The following is a 24,247-nucleotide window of genomic DNA, read 5'->3' as shown; positions in this document are numbered from 1 at the left end:
TGGAATGCTACTTTTGGTTTATTTTGGATTGTTTTACTATTTGATAAAAATGATGAAAGCATCAAACTTGATTTTAGCATAGGTAGAATGTGATTATCTTCGGTAGTGCTTTTCGTCAAACATATTATATCACTATAGAATTAGATATGGTTTAGCTGTTTAGATATGCTAAGTATGGTCTTCGTCATTTGGGGAAGTTATGCATCTCATTGAGCACAAAAGCTATAACGTAGTTGAGCATATTCATCTTCGGATAGTGCTATTCATATTTAAGCTAAACAATTGTACTGTCTACAAAATTTTATTCTCCTGAACTTTATTTCTTGCTATAGGTTGCAAGTATCTACATTGATGGCTGATTTTAGTATTGATTATGTGTTTAGTCTTTTTTTTTTAAGGGTGGATTGCAACAAATTTCTTGGTTTCAGTTTCTCCCTTATGAATTTGAATTAAACACTGTTTCTGAAAAGAGGTAATAACTGAGTTAGTTTTCCGTAGCTTGAACTGTATGATCGTAAATATCTAAACATCTGGGCACATCTATAAAACACACATCAAGTATTACATACAAAAAAGGTTGACAAAATTTTGTTCAACTTTTTCGATTGATTATGACCGCTGTCACTCATTTTTCAGTGTTATTTTTTATTTTTATTTTTATTTTTTTTGGAATGGAATAAGTTGTTGATTATATTTGATTGCTGGAATTTTTGGTTGAATAGGATTTGGAGTCACTGCAATTATCTTCTTCATCGCCATAGAGATCACACGACTTATGTAATCGGGTGGCATGGGTAATCTCCATTTTGTCAATGTTTGTGTTTCTCTTTATATACACTTAAGTTGCAGTGTTAAGTGTATAAAATGTTGACTAATCTTTAGATTCTTTTTTTTTAAAAAAAAAATAAAAATCGATGAAAAGATCGAATATGAGGATTCTCTACTCATATAATCTTTTTCTTAACCACGTGTGTATGGAAACATTGTGTCACTTAATCTGATTATCTAATATGTAGATGATGATCATCTATTGGCTTTGATATATTATATGAATATAATGTTATAATGTTAGTTATTAAGTGTGTCCATGCACATGCATCTAATTGTTACCAATACTTTTTTTTTTAATATAATGTAACACTATAATGGGATGCTTCCTCGCATGAAATAAGAATTTTGTAATCTGATGAATATATTTGTAACTCAAATTGTAAGTGTTGATTCCTATTGTTTGTTATCGTGGTTGCAGAATTTTTTGGAGCAGTTCAAACTGATGGAAATCATATTTGCAATCCTACCAAGCCATTACAAATGTAAGCATTCTACTTTTATCGTGTATAATAAATGAAATATCGTTATATGGTTTTTATGAACCTTCTTACAAATGGTCTCACCTTCTATATCCTGAAGTGAGTATTGGCAAAACCATATTTTTGAAGTGGTTCAATATTTTGGATGCTACTTGACTTAATTACCCAAGGAAATTAAAGATAAAACACAACCGAAGTCATTTTTAGGTTTAATGGTTTTACTTCTTAAGAGTGAAATTAACTTATGACCGTTGTATCTCAAATTCACAATGTTTTGGTTAACCCACTTGGCCAAAGGTGTTGTAGTTGTAAGAAGGGGATCCTTATATATGGTGCTTTTACAATATGCTACACAATTTGATAAAATGGTGATAATCATGACCAGTCTTATCAAATAAAAAAATATAAAAAGAGTCTCTTCGATATAAGCTTTATTTTTAGGCAAGTTTTGTTCTTATGAATTTATTGTTTCTCATAGTTTTGATCTCTGTGTCGGTTGAATTGATTTAATTGTTTAATTAAAAAGATCAATTTTAATGTTAGTTTAGTTACTGCTTACCCTTCGTTAATCATGCACAACATGTAAGTGATGAGATGAAGAATGTCCACTAGCAGGATTGAATGGGAGATGGATGTTATGCTTCCAAAAAGAGAGCACATAATGGAATATTGGATTCTCACACTTCATCTCCACGAGGATTTTAAACTTTGTACTATGTACTTCAAATGCCTCTTAATTCACTTTGTGGATAATCTCAAGCAAGATCCATTTATAAAGTTCCTAGGATAAAGAATACTATATACATACCGGATATTCGCAAATATCATTGGAATAAACTATTTAAGTTGTGAAGGACCCGACGAAGTTAAGGAATACATGTGGGGTTTAAATCGAACTCTTAATTGAAGCTTATTGATAAGCTAGATATGGTTATGGGTTAGTAAATTGCTTTACCGACGTGAACATATTTATTATCGAAATGTTTATAGGAATGTCGCGTGGTATGTCGCCTCGTGGAGAATTAACACATGCATAACATTGTAAAGGCTATCGTATATAGATCACTATAGCATCTCAACAAAATGGCCATCTAAACAATGTTTGATTAAGGTACATAAAAATGGCATTAGTATTCTTTCCTTCCCTTTTTTTTTTTTGTTCAGGCCACATTCCTCATATTTGTCTTTAACGGACTTCAAATATAAGTCCATTAGTGAAGTTCCCCGAATTCTTTGGGAAAATGGATCTTTGAACAATCTTGATTTATTACCCTCTTCTCAATGTTCTCATGGCATGTCAAGTTCTTTATGGACCTATTGTGTGTCAATGCATACCATTCACTAATTAAATTCTTTGGTGATGCGGGAAGATTCAATTCACTTCAGGGGGAACATTGAGAAGTGTGGAGCAAGGTTGCATATTGAGTTTTAGAGCAATGAATTCAACAACCATAGCATAAGAGTGATATATAGGGCTGCCATTAGATATTTGTTTTATACTATGTTGGCGTTTAGTATGTTTGTTTTTCTTTCTGAACTATAATAACTATTATCACAGCATAGCTCATTGCACAAAACTACGTGCACCTTTCAAATTGAAGCAATGCAAAGGTAACGCTTCGACAAGTGCCCATGCCATAAGGCAAGTTCTTTGGTTGTCCGCAAAGTTCAAACATAAAAGAAGAGTTGGTCTTTACATATACACGAGGCCTTCAAGTGAGTAATTCATTTTAATAGGCTAAATGTGACTTTCTTTAAATATTAATTTGCATGTCCAGTGGGTCAATGAGATTGGAGAACTATACGCCTTTTATACCAATTTAAGTGATTATATATACATTTTCCCCCCCGATAATTAGTGATTATATATGACTTTTCCATATTTTTATTTTATGATTCCATAGGTATGGTATTTTTTTTTGTAGATCTATTGACCGGAGGAAATATTTTCCTTTTGTAGTAAATTGCTTATGTTTTAAGTGATTTGATCATCTTAACTTTTCAATCTACTGTTGAACTTGAGGTTTTTTGCTAACGACACTGTGCACAATCAACATGTCAATAAATCATGAGCGGAAGATATTTTTTATACACAGGAGGGTCAAAGAGATGAGTAAGTATTGTACCAGGAACTCAAAACAATGGAGCTAGGACTTAATATCTATATGGGTAGCAAAGCATCAATAAAGTCTCTGTCTGTTCAAACACTTTTAAGAAAATTCAAAATCTCAAAGGGCTTAGAGGACGCACCATGGCATTGCAGAAACTTGCTTGCAGCCATAAAAATATCTACAGGGATCAAACTCTCAACTACAACCATGTGTGCTGAGAAGTAAATGGTGCACCCGATGTAATGGCTAACTTATCTCATTCCATAAAGGTTCTCATGTATGTACTATTCTTCCACTGGATAAAAGTCTAACTGATATTGTAACAAACAAAGTTAATCAATTGATTTACATAAGGTTTTAATGCAAAAGCAGGGTTTGCCTAACCCTATTATCTTTGTTTTTTCTTCCTATTTTAGTTAGTTGGTATAAAATTGGAGAATACAAAATGAGATGTATATAATTGATTAACACAGATTCAATTGGAGAAAGCCGAAAAGGGATATATAATAATCAACATAGATGACAACTTGATCAAGGTAGATGACTATATTTGAAGTCATTAGACTTCAATGTACTTGCAAAAAATTGTTTTTAGTGTTATTAATCTTAATCGTTGGTTTATGTTTTCATTTCCTACTTTTATTGAAAGTGTATGCTATTCTTGAAGTTAGTGGCATTCTCATGTAGTTAGAGAAGTTTGCACTGTAAAATCATCTCTTACTTTTACTTAATATCATTAAGGTATATCAAATTTTTAACTCTCTCAGATCATTTCATTGACCGTGGCCTAAGCTTCATGCACTGACTTCATAATGAAACTTATGTTGAATAAGTAGATATTGACTCAAGATTTTTAGAGTTCATGCAAGTCATGTATAGATCAGAATTGTTCATGATTTCATGAATAAATGAAATTTTTATTGAAGGAAAAGTATATAATCTACTGATTAATGGCTAATGTGTCATGTTTATAGCTTTACTACAAATACTTGCAAGTCTTTTAATAAATACTTGCAAAAATAATTTCATTTAATGGCACCCGCTCAGTAAATTCCAAGAGAACCTATAAAACAATAAATAAATAAAAATACATATAAGACATGGGAAAAAACTTTACTAAAATTTGACAAGAAGAACTTCAAACAAAACATTCTTCAAATGTAAAGATACCTCTAAAAACTAAAAACAATCAGTATATCAAAAACACTAAGAATATTATATGATTTAAATATCCAAGTACACTACAACTATATGGTATACAAACTTTCACTCAATGAAAAAAGCATAGGATGCTTAAGTAGCCGTTTCTTATCTACAAAACCTTCATGATCAATTCCCAATTTACCCACCAACAACCTATAAGTTTTAGCATATATTGGATTTCTTTTTCGTGACAGATGAAAAAAGGCAAGCTTCATACATTCTATGTACAACATCAAGCTTATCATGAACTTGGCAACGAACAACTAATGATGAGATCTTCGTTTTATGAGCACCACAAATTAAATGTCAATAAAATCCATTTCCAAAAACATGATCAAGCCTTGAGCACAAAAGACATAGAATTTTCAATTTGACAGAAATTAGCAAATTTTGTTACTAAGTATGAGAACACAACATTAATTAATAGTAGAAAAAAAACAAACAACTACTCAAGGACACCAGCCAGATAAAACCACCCGTGAAACCCTTCATAATACATCAATACTTTGACAGATTTAACTCTTCGTAGTCATTCCTAGCTAAATGCTTTAGAAATCAATCAAGAGATGAAAAATCTATAAATATCCCACCAACAACCTATAAATTTTAGCATTGGATTTCTTTTCCGTGACAGGATGAAAAACTTTACTTTACACACTACGTACGTTTACTTTACACACTACGTGGTACATCGATGAAGCTTATCATGAATATGACAAATCGAACTAACGATAGAAAATTAGAAAACTATAAAAACGAGCGAAGTTCAAGGGATATTGGGAAAAATAAAAGTACATTTATGAGCGATCGAATTTACTTTGTTGCTAAAGTCAATCAAGATAGATACTTTCGAGAGATAGGTTTAATAGGAAGGGATCGGTCGGGTTCGGCCGATATGGCTATATCCAAATCCGAATCGAATAGTTTCATAATATCCGAATCGAACCCGAACCTCGATTATATCCGAAATTTAATATTCGAACCCACTTCGAACCCGATTATATCCGACTAATCCGATCGGATAACACTAAAAATTCAAAAAGCCCAAAAAATATATCCAACCTGAATCCAATCCGAGACCGGACCCGACCGAATAAATAAATACGGATATAAAAATTGATCCGAACCCGAATTATTCGGGTTCAAGTCGGGTCAGGTTCGGGTCAAACCTGACCGATTCCCTGCCCTATAGGTTAACCCATTTGTTTTCTTAAAAAAATAAGAGTGAGAATACACGTGTGGAAATTAGAGATACAAGTGGTGAAAGTGAGACCACATGCTAATTAAGTATACAAATGGGCTAAGAATTAAGCCAACATTTATCATAAAACCCATTAAAAAAATGAAAATTAAAAGACAGCCCAAAATTTGGATATCTTAATACACTATAAAGGCCTATTGATAAAAAAATAAAACCCCCATTTAGTCTAACAAATTATTGGCTGAACTTCAATCAATTAATTTACTTTCCGAGTTTCAATATAGTTTGGAAGTAAGATTTTTTATACATAATAAAACAAATGAAAAAAATTATATAAAAACGGTCACCGTTCGTTGAACGGGTCCAAAAATCTAGTTATTACTATATTAGACAGACTAAACATCTTTTGTTTCTTAGGAGTACAGTAAGGTGAGATTTATTTGTGCATCTTGCAATCAAGTTCAGGACTAGTTTTCTGGCATGTTTACCAATGTTTATCAATCTATTTATAAGATGGTTAATTCTTTTGAGTAATCTATACAGTCTCTAGCTGGAATTGAGCATGTTGCTTTCCATATCTTGGTCTATATCCAGTGTCTTGGAAAAATTATTTGGATTGTACTGAAAACATCTTTAATTGTTTTGGATTATGCTTAGTTATTTGTGTGGTGGGGGTTTGTTCATTGTTTGTATATTCTCATTAATGATGTTTGATAATGTGAGATGTCTTTGTTAAACAAGTTGTCGTTTATAATGAATTAATGATACTGACAACTATTTGGAATTAGACAAACGGCCACCTCATCTCGTATATTGTTTTTGCAAAGAGTGAGCTGGGGTTAGGCTGCACCTACATACCGTCTTTTGTTGCTTGATTTTGATTTTCGTTATAGTCAGTTTGATTTCATCATTTGTATTATAAGCCCCAAAAAAAAGTTGGCAGAAGTTTTTTACGGTAAGATTATTGTGGGTCTTGAAAGGGAATTTGAGTTATCTCCTCGATAGAAAATAATCATTGGATGTTTGCAGTTGGAATATGCAAAAGATTTTCTACTTGCTATTCCGATTGAGAGACTTAAACAATATATGTCGCCGGTGGAGTATCGTGTTATTCTCTGCGTCTCATGACTGCTTTGTACTATGATAGTGGTTTTTGCCTTATATACAAAAAAACAACTAATTGGATGCTTTCGGGGACCATGCAACACATTATAGACATTTTTTAGGTTTTAAAAACCGACATGATAATATTAGATACATTTTATGTGATGCATTTTGGATAGCTGAGGTACAGGTGAAGAAGGATGCTCCCATCAATTTTCTTTTACTGGTTCAAATGATGGAAGATCGACACTTCGGCATGCGGATGTCTTGATTTATAGTTGGTTTGAGGGGAAACTTGCATGTGTTGATGTAACTGGCATATATCCGTTAGTAGGGCTTGTGAATGAAGAATTTGAGGTGGGAGAATCAAGTAATAAAGTAGTGACAAAGAAGATGAAGAAACACGAGAAAGGTTGTAGGGCTAAACAACATTGTTTAATTCTGTTCAGTTTTGACATTTTCGGTTTCTTGACACAACAGTCCGTTGAACTTCTTAAAAAATTGCATAAAAAATTTCTAGACAATAACGTGACAGCTGGTATCAACGAGTTTATATTTAGAATGATAGGATTTGCAATTCAAAAAGGACTTGCGGCGCAATTTATTGCACGCTTGTCTTAATTATTTGTAAAACTCGCTATTAATAAAATTTCTATTTAAAAAAAATGAGAGTTATAAAGATTTGAATAGAGAAAATGGACATTGGAGAGGATGATAGAAGATGATGCCCAAATATAAGAGATTAAATGTTATAAGTTTATAACATTTTGATCAACATCTACAATTTTGACCCATAAGTCAATATTAAATTTTAAAGGCTTTACATTTACCATTTTAAACCTTATATATTTTGACCAGTGTTCACAAATCCAAACGAAATGTCAGAATTCTGCTGGATATTTCAATTTTAAAAAAAAATTGGAAAATATAATATAGGGTCGAAATATTAATTATTTTGAAATCTTGTTGAAATCAAAATATGACATGGGGTGAAATATTGTCAATTTCGGTTTTTGGATTTGTTGGAATTCCAAAAATTCTGAAATCCCAAACTATGATTTTGACCCAATTTTGGTTTTTCAACTTTCCGTGCATTCCAAAATCAAATCAACAACTATATGAATCAATTAAGGGAGATTAGTTTCCAACTATAAAAGACAATTTATTCTTTGAAGTTGGTGGACTCTTCATGAATTAAGTAAGGGTGGCTAGTGATTCCGGGATCTTGTAGAATTAATTGTCGTTTGGAATCCTAATGCTCACCTCAATTGTAGGAAAAGACTTCGGTCCTCAGCGCTTAGGACCGAAGTGTGTCCAAAGCGGCTGAGGACCACACATTTGGTATTTTTTTTTTTTTTTTTAAAATTTTTTGAAGATTTTTTGTGTGAAAATGCTGATGTGGATATATATCAAATGTGTGGTCCTTAGCCGCTTTGGACACACTTCGATCCTAAGTGCTGAGGACTGAAGTCTTTTCCTAAATTGTAGTAGATGAAGTCGGAAGTGGTACACACAAATTGAATTCAACAACGTATTGATTTGGTTGACTGCAACAATATTCCAAGATCTTCATCCTTTCCTACCATTACAGATGCAAGGAACTTTACATAATATATAACAAACTTTTTTTTATTTGGAGAGCACATTTGAACATTTGAACAGAGAACTAATGCACTCATCAGGTTCTCTTTACATCTTATGAATACTAGCCTTGGGCACGTGGTTCCCACGTTGCCAACCACGTGCCTCTCTCTCATTTTTTACGCTCTCTCGTACAAAAACAGAAACACCTCTCTCTTTCTCTCTTCATTTACGCTCTATCTCTCTCTCCTTTCTGGTGGGCCAAATTACGGTATAAGAGCATTCCCAATGTAGGTGGAATTGAAGGGAATGTGAAATTTTTTACCTCCTTTTTGTTCAAATGCAGTGCCCAATGCATAGGTGAAAACAAGGGTGACTATATTCCTAAGTCATTACGTGGGTGAAACTTTCAACCGAGATAGTGACTGATTTGTGAACTTTGGACGGGATGCTAGATTCCGTCTCGTGTGTGTGTGTGTGTGTTTTTTTTTTTTAAATTTTTTTTTTTCGGACCTCGTGTGTTTTTTCGACTTTTTCGGTTTTTTTATTTTTTTTTAATTTCAGACAAAATACCAGACGGGATGTTACATTCCGTCTCAATCAAAATGCCTCCAGACGAAATCCAACATCCCATCCGAAATTATTTTTCACCTTTGCATTGGGAAGCTTCACCTTGCTTTTCGCCAAAACGGTAGAAAATAAGGGAAATACTGCCTACGTAAAGGTGAAAAGAGAGAAATTATAGTTGACTACATTGGGAATGCTCTAAGTAGTAGAAATATATCACAACTATTGGATACTAATAGGTCCCACATGCAATTTTAGGAAATAGTTAAATACTTAAATGGGTTGCACTTGAACTAGATATTTCGATTTCGGTTTGCCTCCCACCTAAAGAGTTAGGGACAGTTTGTGAACACAAATTGTCATTCTTTTTTTTAGGAAGTTTAAGAATTTGTGAACCCCATCTAGAGAGTGACCTAGAGATGCTCTTAAATCTAATCCAACGGGTGGTATATAAGGAGTTAAAATTTGTGTATCTAAATCTATAATTTAGTTTGGTTTGGTTTATAAAAGTTTACTGAGACATAAATTTGTGAACGGAATCAACCTAGCAGTTCTTAATTTTAAGAACCGAACCGAAAACCGAACTACGCCTCTCTCTAGACTAGGGTGTTGAGTTTGGTTTGGTTTCATGGTTCATGGACACCCCTAATAATCCCTAACTAATGGGAGTGCAAAGGAGATACTCTTAGCATCAAAGCTTCTTGACCTCGCATTCTCGCATCCCAGGAAATTGATTAGCAATTGATCAAAAAAAGAAATAAAATAAGAAAGGAGAATGATCAATGCTCAATATACAAGACACTTTGCACGGGGGGAGGGGGGGGCGGGCATCGTTGATCTAGGAACCAAACCGCGTGTGTCAAGAAACTAGTTCTTGGTTTCTAGTGAACACCCCTATTGGCAATAATTAGGAGATACTTTTAGCATCAAAGCTTTTTGACCTCGCATACGACTAGGGGTGTGCATGGGTACCCAATTACCCGAAACCGAACCGGAATCGTTTGTACCGGTTGTAGGTCCTAAAATGTTAGACCCATTAAAAGTGGGTCTTCAAAAACCGAACCGATAAAGTACTGAACCGTTAGAACTGAATAGTAAAAAACCAATGGATACCTGAACCGAAACCGGAACCGATTATTATAAATTTAGTATTATATTACGCTAAATAAAGACAAATCAAAACATTATAACAATATATAGTTTTTGTTTGTTAGGTATAAACGTTTACTAAATATATATATAACATAATAATTAATGTGTGTTTGAAATGTTAATAATAATGTCAACATCCACACATATACTATGAATTAGTTAATACACTATATATATTAACTAATACGCATGTACGTGCTTGATATATTACATGTGTATATATAAGATGATAAATACGTATAATGCTAACTAACGATATAATTGTGATACATGTATTTGTTTTATATATGACGTATGTATGTATAGTAGTATAGTATAATGTACATGTGTGCATATAATTTATTAGATATACTTAAAGTTTTAGAAAACTTTGAAAAACTATTGAATTTAGATTTTTTTTTTTTTTTTTTTTTTTTTTTTCTTTTGAGAGAACAAAAATATCGGTGGCAAATATTATTATCCCACTAAAAACCAGTTTTAATATCGATAATGTATAACCCGATAAGGAACCGAGATTGTGGGAAATTGTGATGTAGGTGAGGGGTAAATAAGGAAAATAAAAAAGATGCTAACAGACAAAACACACACACAACTAGAATACAGCTCACTTTGGTGTCATCACCTAATCAAAACCAGTCTCCTTCCGACCAAACCATTTTCATCGCCCAACAAATAAACTCAATTTCATTTCATTTCACAAAAAAAAAAAAAAAATGGATACATCCCCACTTCACCACCTTCCACAAGACACACTCAACCAAATCTTTTCCCACCTCCCACTTCGTCAAATCATAATCTGCCGATCCGTTTGTAGATTCTTCAATCATATCTTAACTTCACAATCTTTCTTAACTCTCATCTCCACCAGATCACCCCCTCTTCGTCTCATCGCACTTCGTCCGTCCTCTCACCACCACCATCGCCACGTGTCATCTCTAATCTTCCTCCACGTATACGACCCCAACTTAAATCAATGGCTAAAATTTTCTCTAAATTTCCTCCCTTGTAAAATTCCCATCCCCGTTTCTTCCTCACTCGGACTCGTTTACCTCTGGGTTGACTCACCCAATTCAAATAACAATAGTCATAAATCACTCGTTGTTTGTAACCCGTTAACCCGGGTTTACCGAGTCTTACCTCAACTCGGGTCGGCTTGGTCGAAACACGGAACGGTTTTAGTTGGGTCAGCTCACAGAGTCTTGGTACTCACTGAGCTAGCAGCTCTTTTCTACTCTGGTTCAGGTTCTTGGCTCAAATTCTCATCTAACTTACCATCTAAACCAAGAAGTCCAGTTTTAGTACATGACTCAGTTTTTGCATTATGTGATGTTGGTTCACCATGGAGAAGTCAATGGAAATTATTCAATTGCACTATTACTGAGCTAGAAAAATCGCGAGGGTGGAATCGATTGGAAAAACACGAGTGGGGGGACGTTTTTGATATTTTGAAACGGCCTAGATTGGTACATGGGATAGGAAATAGGATATTAATGGTGGGTGGGTTGAAATCGTCGTTTTCGTTAGCTACTTCGTGTTCTACTATATTGATTTTGAGGTTGGATTTGGATACATTGGAATGGGATGAAGCGGGTAGAATGCCGTTAGATATGTTTAATTATTTTCATGAGTCTGGTAAGTTTAAGGTGTTTGGTGGAGGAGATAGGGTATGTTTTTCGGCAAAAAGAGTGAAGGGGTTGGCAATGTGGGATTGCGGGTTGGGAGCAGGGAAAGGGGAGTGGAAATGGATTGATGGTGTTCCTGGGAATGGCGATGGACTTTGTAGAGGTTTTGTGTATGAAGCTAGGCTTGATGCAGTTCCATGACAGGTCGAACTGTTGAATTCTGTTTCATAATTTATATTTGTATGTGAACAACTTCATTATACTTGATTTTAGTATCGGATTGTCATGTGTTACACAAGTATTGTACTCTGTTTGGATATAATTAAAATTTGCCAATTTATGCATTATTCTGTCTTGATTCCGTCTGCTCAAGTGCTAGAAATTTTGATTGAGTTAATTTAATGGCGATAATAGTGAAAAATGGAGATTGCTTTTATAAGCTTAATGTCAGTGCATGTACATGTTTATCTTTGTTTAATTCTCTTCGTCTATATTGAAACATTGAATTAAAAAGCTTTGTAATTGTTAATTTTCTTCAAATCAACAGGGGAGTATCATGCCTTAAGTAGATATTGTAGGGATGCAACTTGGGCAAGGTCGGGCTCTGAGTCAACCCGAGATTAATTAATATACAATTTACCAGAGGCTATTTCTAATGCAACTCCTTATTTCAATTATGACTCATCTAAACACAACCTACATTGAGATTCTGTAGGTTCTTCAGCTTGATCCATTTTAGGCCGTAAAGTGAGATGTGTTGATGAGTATTCTGTTGCCTTCAACCTCTGCTTTACTCTATTCTTATTTCAATTATGACTCATCTAAACTCATCCTACATTGAGATTCTATTGGTGCTTCAGCTTGATCCATTTTAGGCCATATAGTGAGATGTGTTGATGAGTATTCTGTTGCATTCAATTTATTTGTTTAGTTTAGTAGATATTAACTTAAACCTTGTTTGCTGAGATTATTTGTAAGTTCGGGAAGGCAATAGATGTGGATTTGGTTCCACTTCCATGTTTTCTGATATAGTGCTTCACATTAGTACTGTTGTTTAGAGAATCATGCAAATCGTGTTGTTGTTTCACTTTGGGTAAATGTAGGGTGGTCCTCATCAAAAGTATTAATCATTAATGGTTTGTCCTTGTCTGGAGCTAGGCATCTGAGAATGATTGGTTAATGTTGACATTTTTAATAAGTGGTTCTGGCGTCTTGGGGAGGGACCTTCAAGTTTTAGAGGTAAATTGCTCAAGTTTGTGGAAGATTGTCATTGAAGTTTGTGGGAAATTGTGGTGGCGGAGTAGTTGAGTATGAGAATTCCTCATGGTTGTTGTGTATTGCACAGGAACAATATCAAAAAGTTAAAATGGAAATTCACCATGTAGATTAAGCTTAAAACTGGGGTGGGGGAATGGTGAGGTGTTGCAGAGTTAACAGCTAGTGGATTTACTTTTTTCTGTCTTCAGATTATTTCATTGTTTTATTACAAGGGGTGACACACCCTCTCTGTTACTTCAGGATGGCCTTTTGCAGAACTTCATTTCTAGAGGGGACATAGATGGTAATGGGTTTATATCTAGTTCCCTTTTGTTAATGATGGAGTTGTCTCCTTTTCCTCTCTTGATATGAATAAAAGGAGTCTGTATCAGCTGCCGAAAAGATTTTTCCTCCTCTGAGTCTATTTGTTGGCTCTTTTTGCAATTTCCCTGATGTCATCCTATAACCACTTACCCGGCTTTCCTTCAATTCTTAATGGAAAAGGTAGAATTCCAACAGGATAGTATTCTTTACTTGGTCTGGTTGAGGTAAATCCCCACAGAAGGATTACTATCTTGGATTAGTTTGTATCTGGGTGTTGAATGGATGTCTCATCCGCACATTTCTTCTTCAATCTGTGATGCAATTTTATAGCTTCCATTTTCTTAGCAGCATGAAACATTGTGAAATTCAGGCATGAAACATTGTGCAATTTTTTTTTACTTTGCAAATGAGGCAGATACATGGTTGCTGCAGCTGTCATCCCGGTTGTGGACTTGTGGTGTACTGAAAAGCTATAGTAGAATTTCTAAAGGCATCTGGAGAAGTTAATATTTGAACTTCTAATGTCTGATCATTTATTTTTGCAGCAGCCAGCACAGGTATCTGCAGATTGTAGATGGCTACACCATGTTCTTACAGAATGTTACCTAACAGTACCTATATAGTGATTATTTTCCATTACTAGATTTATCAAGAGCATTCTGCAACATAAAAGTCAGACTCATTGAATTGTGGATCCTCATATCTTGAATATGTGAAATGAAAAAAGAGTGTAGCACCTGTACAAATGATGGTTTGTTTTCAAAATGAATAATTGAGATTAGAACAAAGAGATCTTATACAAATGGCCAGTGCTAAATTTTCACGATAGCGGCATATAAAACTTATGCCAAATTTCGGTGTTTTTTCTTTTAAAAAACCAGTCTAACACTTCACAACGAAGAAGAAGTTGATTCGTTAGAAGATTTATAGCGTTCAGCGAACAAAATTTATTCATTATGACTGAAGAATTAAATAGCGATGAGACAAATGGATTGAATCTACTGAAGCAATTGGAACATATATTGGAATCTGATACTCTCATGTAAGTTATATTACTATTATTACTATATTTTCTGTCTATGGTAATTTTTAGAGCCAGGGAGTATTAAAATTGGATAATCTTATAATTTATGTTTGCTACATTTTTATCCAGAGATGAAGTAGGGTTTATTCATCCATCACAGTTTGCAGCATTGAATGACGGTTCAAGTGATGATTCACAATATGACAGTACTGTTTTCTGGAATAAGGATAATAAATTGGCTATTTCCACTGATGCCCTTTTCCCTTTATACAATGCTGCTAAACACACTTTTATGACCACGATGAAGCTATATAAAATACTTATCAGCTCACCAGGAGAGGCAGATACAAATTTGGATGGGATGGTGACTGGTACAATATCAGTGTCAGGAGAATCTCTTGAAACTGAAGTTATGAAGCATAGCAAGGCTCTTTTGTTGCTAAGCTGGGATTTCGGCACTGCATGGAATTCAAGGTTTGCCGCTTAACTTATTTTTGTATTGTTAGTGACATATTATAAAGAAGCTCGGTTTAAATATAATACTTGTTGATAGCTTTCTCTTACAGAATGCGGTATTTCTACAGAATGTTAATATCAGGATATCATAATACATGCATAAACTGCTAAAAAGAACTATTGTAAAGTTGATATAATGGAACGATTTTGAAGTCATATGATCTCTTCTTCATCTTATACTGTGTGTTTCACCTATATTTTGCAGGAAGCTAGTTGTTTTAAAGAAGCAACAATTCTTGCTATTTATGGATGAGCTATTGTTATCTGCGCTGATTCTTTCGTATTCACCTAAAAGTGAGCATGCTTGGAGCCATAGGTAACATAGAGTTTTTATATTTTGTTCTTTCTCTTTTCCCTTTTAGCAGTATAATGTGATATTAAGTTCATGATGGTCACTCATCACTAGTAATAATAAATTATTCCATACTCGTTTGTAATGCCTTCCAAAAAAAAATACTCGTTTGTAAGTAGAATATAGGCATCGTGCTCTTCATTCTTGTCCTTCCTTTATTAATTTGTACATTAGCTCTATTTTATTTTGTTTGTCAATACATCTGAGCTACAGTACCGAGATACTTTTTATTTGGTGCCACTTTCAGTTTTTATTTTCCTTGTATATTTGTAGATTACTTTTTTTGGGTGTTAAAGCATTTCTACTGTTTGTTGGTAGGCGTTGGGTGATCAAGAGAATTGATGGAAAATGTCCAAATTTCCAAGACTTAGTAGAAAGAGAATCTGAGCTAGTGGAGAAGATAGCTGAGGTTATTTTTCAGTTCAGGAATTGATACCATTAGATATTGAAGGTTTATTGACTCTTCAATTGATTTATTTTTATGTTAGTATGGCCTCTTAACATTAAAATTTTTAAATTGCTTCCAACCTTTATGAAAGTGTGAAATGAGTCATGATGCGCCAAAGACTCATTTAGCTTGTTTTCCAACCTACTTTCCTCCCGTAGTTTTGGTTTTACTCGGTAAATACTTCATTAAAAGAAAAACCTGATATGATTACTTATATTACCTAGGAACATTTGTTGTCTCAAATTTTCATCATGGAATTGCATATATATATATAGGGGAAAGATCCATATACAACACTTTATACAATGGCCTATATCTCACTCTGCAAATTTACTTACGACTTGATTTTTTGTGGATGTCATCTTCTCACCATGGATAACATCCCTGCAAAAAGTGAGGTTATTTGGAAATTTCTAAATATGCCAAAAGTGGGTTGCAAAATTTTAAATCCTGGCTGTTGAAATAACTCGCATTTTCAAATCAACTTTTGAAAGGGGTAGAGATTTTGAAATGAACTCAAATTTTATGGATCCACTTGAACATGTTCATTGGTTTCTTCCGTCCTAAGCAGTTTGAGTTGTCATATTGATACCTTTCTCTTTCTCCATGTTTAGGGTAAGGGTAACATCTCCCTTCTTCTAACTGCATTTTCAGTTGAATTTTTACAGAAATCAAAAATGAATTACCGTGCATGGAGTCACCGGTGCTGGCTCATCGCCTACATGACAAAAGAACAGGTAAAGTTTGAAAAAAAAAAATTCATTCTAGTTTGGCTACCCTACATACAAAGGGAAACTACAGACATCAGAAAAGCGATTGCTTGAAATATTTTTCTTCTTTCTCGAATTGTTTTGCTGCATTCCTTTCTTTTATCTTCCCAAATTTTGAAAAACATTCGTTGTAATGTCTTAATGGGGTTTTTCAGATTAAAAAGCATTATAATAGTGATGTCTTGTGGTTGTTTAATTTATCTCATAGTGGTTCTCATATCATTCATGGTAGTCTATTTTATGCACTTGAGCCATTAGACGAAAAAGAGTTTTCTCATGCTTTACTGTTATATGTTATATGTTTCTGGTTACAATTATTACCAGTCCAAAAAGATAACTTGTTTCTGGTTCTGTTGTTCTGCTCCTTTCTATGGCCCTTCGCTTTATAGTGTTTTGAAGGTAAACTGGTAATTGTAAAGAAAGCTTTGTTTTCATTATAAGTTCGAAACTACCCATTGTGGTTTTCCTGTGAGGCATTTATTTTCTTTGGTGCTGATTCACTAAGCTATAGAACTACCAATAACTTGATTTTGTGTGTGCTCTGTCGGCTAATTTTATCTAGATGCATGTTTTAGGTGCGAAATGAGTTGAACAAGTCAAGAAAATGGGCTGAATTGCATGTTGGAGATAATAGCTGCTTTGACTATCGCCAGGTCAGGTTCTATAAATCCTATCTAAAAAAAAACAGGACAGGTTCTATAAATTAATTGGTGGATATATATTCCCTTATTGTTGGTTTTATTTTCCTCTGAAGTCTAGACATCCATGTATACTAGGGCTCTAGAATCTCAGTTAATGGCCAATTTCCTGAGTGCAGACTTTCTTCATGACTTTTATGGCTCAGGTTGTCTTTTGAGCACACCCAAGACATCAATATAGCTATATTGATTTTACTAAAAGCAATACAACAGATAGCACTAATACTGATATGTTTCACTTAAAAAATGTTAGTATATTTGTGGTTTGAAACTTTCCATATCGGACTAATTACTGAAGCCGTCACCAGTCTTACATATTCTAGGTTTATATTTTCGCCAGTTCCTTTCCCTTTAAAGAGAAAATGAAAAAAAAAAATCAGTTACCAGTATATCCCTTTTGAATGATTTCAAAATCTAAATGAATCTGTATCTTTCTTGCTTCGTCCTCATCAAATTTTGTTTCAAGCACTCTGTTGTATACTTGTATCCTATGTTGCACCTCATACAGAACAAACTTACTTGTTCATACAGATGTTAGTTCAATATTCTAATCCTCTCAAGTTCTTCCTTGATATGCTGCTGTGCTATAAAGATCTTGATATTTGTTCTACTTATTGGGTGTTACTGTGTTTGTTGCTTTGTAACAAGATGTGAAAATTTCAAGACGTAATCCTTTTGTTGCTATTCATTTCAGCATCTACTGCATAGGATGTTAGAACACAGCTACTCAAAACTCGATCCTTCTGGTTCCTCGTACTGCACGCCTGATGTTTATCACTTCTGGATGGTAAGTCTCTGTCACCTGATACATGCATATTTATTATGGATTGTACTTCTTTTCACCCAAGAGGATTGTTTGAAATGTTCAACGTCTACATTACTTGTTCTTTGTTCCTAAGTGAACGTCATAGACCTCTACTTATAATTTGTCACCAAGAATTCCTTGTATTCATCAAATCAAGGTTAAGTGTTGATTATGCAAAGATAAAATACTTGGCCGCAGTTGGACTCTAGTTTAAGATGAAACATCCTACAGAGGTTGCCAATTTTTATGACATGCCTTTCCTTAGCTTCAACAGAGACCAAAATGTCTTGGATTTTGGCACATCTTGGAGTCCATTTGGTTTCATTGTTTTTCGTACTCATTTATATTTGCTTGTTTCAGGTTGCATTTCTTATTAATAAATCTTTGTAAGATGTTTCTATTTTCGTTTGTATACTCTATACGCTATGAACCTATAGGCATATCATATCAATCATATCATATTGTCCTACTACTTGATCTTATTTATTGTTAATCTTTAGTTGGTGTTTTTTGCTGACCCTAAGGATAAGCTCTTCGGTTTAGTTCATGGTAACCAGTTCTATGCCTAGTTAGTAAATTTGGGGATGGGAATTCTTCGGACCGTGAATCCATTGGGTTTAATTCGGTTTCAATTTCAAAAAAATTGGGTAAAAATTCGGTCATATATTCGTTGTATGGAAAACATTTGTCTATACGTTTGTTTGTGTATAATTCGATTTTCTCTAATAAAAATTCGTAATTCGTTTCCAAAGATGCTTCAAAAATCCGTGTTTAATGCGCGAATTTACGTAGAACTTCTGCCTATAATAGGGTTTGCAACTTTGCACTTTGCACTAACCTGGGCGGTTCCTTCACGATGTATTGGATGAAATCGTAGTTCATACTGTGTCAGACTTGAAATTAGGATCTGCTTGTCTGCCAGTTATATGACAACATCTTTAGGTTGAAAGGCAAGAGGGAGGAAGTAAAAAAAACGTTGTTGACTTGGCAATGTTTCACTTATTAGTTTGTGGTTTCATTGTTTAAACAGGAGGAGCTCGACTGGAATGAAATGTTGATAAAGCGTTATATTGGAAGAGAGGTAAAATGTTAGACTCTTTAACTCATTCACCAGAATCTTATGATTTGGCCCCGATTGAATAGCAAGCAGGATTTGGCGGATCAAACTTAAAACCTTTTGGTCAGCTCATATTTGCTTGCTTGTGTACAACATTGCAATAAAAATTCCACCCCACAGCTGCACTTATGTTGACCTGTCATTAAATTCTTTCATTGCTTCCTTATATTGCATTGTTTTTGACAGTCTTTGTGGGTTCATCGCCGCTTCCTCTCTCAGTTTGGGCTTAAACATTTTTGCTTTACTGACGGTTCATGGTACCCTTGTGGAGTTGACATTGACAACTTTGTCCGTGGTGAATTTCAACTCTTCCAATCCTGCTTGACTATTTCTGATACTGGATTTGAAGATGGTCAGGCACAAGGGTTATTTGCTGCTGCTTACATTCTGCGGGTGTCAAAGGTGAAGACTCTTTCTCCCCTCTTATTTGTTCCATGGATGCAAGTATCACATTGTGTGGTTTAATAAAAACAATTTCTTAACCTGCAACAGCAATTACTAAACTCTGGAGCTATCGAGCTTCAAGAAAAGCTAAGGGACTTGGGAGCATTGAAAACTGCACTGAATCAGTTATGCCCAGAAAAGACATTGCTTTGGAATGATTTGATTGGTGGAGTTAACAACAATTTATAGTAGCATGGATCATGTGTATTAGAATTTGCAGCATTTAGCATTTATCAATGCTACTTTGTGTTGTATGAATTTCTCTGAAATGTTGTAATAATGTAATGTGGAAAGTAAATTCAGTTGTGTGTGTTACTCCAGTCATTCTTATTCCAAACCAATTACCAAAAAAAAGAGTAAGCACCAAAAATGTGACACATGCTACAGCAAGGCCCACTTAAACTTGGTAAGAAAACCAGGAAAAAAAAACACCACCAACTGATTTAACGGTAACAACAGTCAACCCTTAAAAACAATTCCCCTCTCCATCAAAAAAACAAAACCCTTAAAAACTAATCTTCGCATGGTGGAAGAGAGAGAAAGTAAGGAAAAGACCAAAATGGGTTCCATAACTGCCCCTACACCAATAAAGAGAGTTATCAACAATGGTGGGAACAAGTCTCAATCTTTAGCTGAAACTCGATACCCGGTTCGTATTCGTACACCTAGTTTAACTGATTGTCATGTTTGTGGATCACAAATTAATTCAAATAGAAATAAAATACAAACCCTAGATAGTCAATGGCGCATTGTTATTATTTGTAATTCTTGTTTGAAAAATGTCAAAACTGCAAGAGTTTGTTCTTATTGTTTTAAGGAAAAGGAGGATGTGAGTATTAGTTGTCGAGTTTGTAGTTGTAGTGTTCATAAAGAATGTGTATTGATGTTTGGGAGATTGAATATGTACCCAAATTTGGATTCGTTTAGGTGTATTGATTGTTGGATTCCAAGAACGTTAAAGAAAGTGGTTAGGAAACGTAAACGGAGTAGTAGTAGTAGTAGTAGTAGTAATGTTGATTGGGATTCTAGTTCATTGGATATGCCTAGGGTAGAAACGGAAGGTAACCCGAAATCTATAGAAGATAAGGTGAAGGATGCAAAGTCAAATGCAGAAATGAAAGTTGCAAATGCAGCTAAGGTTAGAGAGGAGGCTTTGAAAAAAGCTGCAATGGCGAGAAAAGCTGCTCAGAAGGCAGCCAATGCACTGGATGTGGCTGTTGCTGCAAACGGAGAGGTCCAAGGAGATGGTAGTTGTTGTCCAGTTGTTGATGATGCAGAGTTGGCATTGCGGTTGCATAGAGCGATTAACAGCTCGCCAAGGATTTTCAGAAATATGCGGTCAGTTAAATTAGAAAACTTGGTTGATCCAAAAGAAGTGAAATTAAATGCTTCTTCCTTGAGCAGGCAGTCTGATCCTGAGAAAAGAGTTTTGAATGGGGAACTTAAAGTTTGCACTGGAAACATTGGGAAAGCTGCTTCAGGAAGGAAAAGTTCTGAGAGTGTATCAGATATAGGTCCTGTAAAAAAATCTGATCATGCAGATTGTAATATAGAGAATCCTACGAAGGAGGAGCAAGCCAGCTGCTCCAGCAAGGTAGCCATTTCCAGTGAGAATGGCAACAGCACAGACTCTGGATCTCAATCTTGTCAGAAACAAGAAGGGTCGAAATTGAATAGCAGAGAAACCCCATGTCAATCAGTATATGACAAGGATTCTTCTGAGCAGGAAGGGAAAAGTCCCCATGGACCTGATATATGTTTAAAGACGTACAGCAGGAGGCACAAAATTTCAAAATGTATACTTGATCAGAAAAACAATCTTCTTCCCAGAAATTGTCACCTTGAAAGTCAGACTTCAGGAACGGCATTACCCTTGACGCAGATGGAGGCAGAGCTGACCTTCAATGACACTTCTTTGGATTCTCATTGTGTTCCTTCACGAGCTTCTACACCTGCAAGTAGTCTAGCTTGACACCACACATGAAGTTGCAGGTAATAAAATTGTCAATTGTTTCCATCACATGCTGCATACTATTATGTAGTTTTGATCTGTAAAATCCTCTAGGGTTATTCCATAGATCGACACGTAGAGGGTTGTGGAGTGGCACAGCTGGTCAGACCTTTTGGGGTTGTATGTACCCAAGGTCCTTGGTCTGTTCCCTCTCAAAGAGGGAGGGGAGTTTTGAAGTGTAAAAGTTTAGGAAAAAGAAAAAAAAAAAAAAGAAATCCAACGCTTGACGTCTTGGTTTATTAAAGAGTTTGGGGTGGTAAAAGTTTTTAAATTACCCAAAAGAAAAGAAAAATATATCCATCTCTAGATCTCTAGGTTTATTATTATTTACTAAAATTACTATTGTCATTGCCATTATTAGTATTTTTATTATCATTGTTTAAGTTTTTTTATTAATTGTTTTAAGCATGTTATGATGCCTTGTTAGTTGTTACTTTCTTAGACTAGATTTTTGTTGACCGTGTGGATCTTCCTGCAATTCTTGTGCGCTTCTACTGAAGTTTTTTTTATGTGATATCTGTGTGGCCAAGCTGCACAATTGAAGGGAAAAAGTGAAAACGGTTGAAGTGATTTTCCATTTGCGTGTGTTTGTCTGTTGTGAGGTTTTAACCTATGTAAATGCTAATAGGAGATTGGATTCCATTTATGGGTGCACACCTGTGTTCATTCTTCTTATTTAAATACCGAATTTCTGCAGCTTGGTTAGTCTACCATCATCTGGTGCGGGATTAAAATTCCTATATGTTTTATCATTATTCAAAAAAAAAAACACACACACACAAGCAAACAAAAAGCGCCTAAGATATAGACGCTATAGGAAATATTCTCAAATGGATAGGGATATGGGCATGAAATAAGAAGCTTACTAAGCGGCTCCGCAGAAGAACACAGAGATCTCCAAAAATCATCTTTTGCTCTTGCAGAGTTTCTTGATGGTTGTAAAACAACTTTTGATGAGTAAAGGTGGAGATCCTAGCCTCACCAACAAGGTGCTAAGTGTTATCCCAATTGTTGGAGGGCTGTTGGATATCAAAATACAACAAAGCAATTCCATTTGCCACAAAAATTTGATCCTTGGTTGGTAGTTTCTTCCTATCTGACATGGCATAGAAATCCTCAAAGTTCCTACATAAAGTTCTCCATCATCCCAAAATCTTATTCTATTTCCTTTCCGCAATTAATATCTGATATACTTACACCTCCCTCACGATTCCATTCCAAACACCACACCCAGAAAAAATGGAAACATTGCGGATCTCCCAATCTGGAAACTCATGTACTCGATCCATGCCTAGAGACAATAATGTTCATAATCTTGTGGAGAAGGTCAAACTTAAAGGGATGATGGATCATTTCAGTCTAATGGCAGAGTAGAAAGGAGAGAAATGGTGTGAAGAGGAGAGTGGACTCACATTGCCTTGCATGGAATCACAAGTGAAGCAACAGTTATTAAGGAGACTTATTTTATTATCCTTTTTCTCTTTCTAACGAAGGTGAGGGGAATCTTATTTTGCAGCTGAGATTTGCCACACTTTTCAGGGATGCACTATTTTTTGGTTGTTAGGGTTTGTTCACACTTGTAAGTTGTAATAGAACACCAAAAGGTGAGAGCAGTATTTTATATTCCACCAAGGATCCCTCTCTATGGTGCACTGTGGATATACGCAGTATTTAAAGTCTGAGGGATTTGAAGGAGCAAAATGTATACCAAAGAGGATATGAGACGAAGCGTTGAGAGCATATTTGTATAACTAGAGCTATAAGAATCTGTTTGAAATAGAAATATAGGATTTACTTGAGGAACTTGCTTTGTTAGCCAACCACTTGAAGCAAAAGCGTTGGGAGGCACTGTTGTCTCTTTTAATTTGTAAGGTGGTAACTTAGACCGAAGTGTCACATCTTGGATCATTTGAACTATCAAGTAATCTGTAAATGCAAATTACAGTAGGATGCTGGAAGATGGTGACCTTTGTTGTATGTTATTATCAACTTATAATACTGTTTGTGATTTGGGTGTGCAAGTCCCACACTCCTACATGCTCTTTTATTCTATCCCATCTACTTAATGAAATTTTATTTTTATTTCCGTTGACCTTTGCATGCCCAAACATATTATAATCATGATCGTTGGACCTTTCAGATGATCACAATCTCTACTGATATGGTTCCCAACTGTAAATCAATGATGATGGATATGAGGAATTAGGCGAATGCTCACTTCATTTGGCTTTGACAATTCAGACATTCTCACCATGATGAACGGTTCCCCGAGTATCTTGACTTTGGTAGGAGGATTGGAATGCCATGAAAGTGTTGACATCAGAAAGTATTCCTCTGCTTGGTTCCAGTTTTGTTTGAAATGCTTCACACTGTTATTCTCATTAGATGTTTCTAGTTCAGCCAGAGATGCTATGCGTACACTAAGTACATTGTTTATAATTTCTTCTGATTTCTAACTGTAAAGATGATTGATTATGTTCAATTTATACTGATATAGATGTGCAAGCATGTTTGTGACTAGGCAGGCTAGTTGGCCATAGCTACAAGATAATTTCATATATGGCTGGGAGCTTGCTATCTAGTCAAAAGTCCCTCGGCAGGGTCCTTTCTGAAACCCTTGAGTCAATAAG

At 34.9% G+C, this 24,247-nt stretch overlaps 2 protein-coding genes across 4 annotated transcripts; both read left to right on the top strand.

Moving 5' to 3' along the window:
- Positions 1-10,839: 10,839 nt before the first annotated feature.
- LOC147490510 (F-box family protein) lies at positions 10,840-12,198 on the top strand. Its single transcript, XM_086565083.1, has one exon. It carries the CDS (start codon positions 10,943-10,945, stop codon positions 12,050-12,052), a length of 1,110 nt encoding a protein of 369 aa, XP_086421209.1. The 5' UTR covers positions 10,840-10,942; the 3' UTR covers positions 12,053-12,198.
- Positions 12,199-12,334: 136 nt separating this feature from the next.
- Positions 12,335-24,137, top strand: LOC147490509 (uncharacterized). Of its 3 annotated transcripts, none has more exons than XM_086565082.1 (11): positions 12,335-14,474; positions 14,586-14,930; positions 15,178-15,288; positions 15,643-15,733; positions 16,441-16,509; positions 17,118-17,195; positions 17,935-18,027; positions 19,076-19,126; positions 19,349-19,564; positions 19,655-20,255; positions 23,758-24,137. In XM_086565082.1, the coding sequence occupies exons 1-10, from the start codon at positions 14,389-14,391 to the stop codon at positions 19,793-19,795; spliced, it is 1,281 nt and encodes a 426-aa protein (XP_086421208.1). In that variant the 5' UTR covers positions 12,335-14,388; the 3' UTR covers positions 19,796-20,255; positions 23,758-24,137. The 3 variants fall into 3 exon arrangements, with proteins under 3 accessions (XP_086421208.1, XP_086421207.1, XP_086421206.1); XM_086565081.1 differs by having other exon boundaries at positions 19,655-21,598; XM_086565080.1 differs by lacking the exons at positions 12,335-14,474; positions 14,586-14,930; positions 15,178-15,288; ... (4 more) ...; positions 19,076-19,126; positions 19,349-19,564 and having other exon boundaries at positions 19,985-21,598.
- Positions 24,138-24,247: the final 110 nt, after the last annotated feature.

Source organism: Coptis chinensis, chromosome 6 (genome assembly GCF_015680905.1).
Source record: "Coptis chinensis isolate HL-2020 chromosome 6, ASM1568090v1, whole genome shotgun sequence".
Classification (NCBI taxonomy): Eukaryota; Viridiplantae; Streptophyta; class Magnoliopsida; order Ranunculales; family Ranunculaceae; genus Coptis; species Coptis chinensis.
This window is presented reverse-complemented; position numbering and strand designations above follow the sequence as displayed.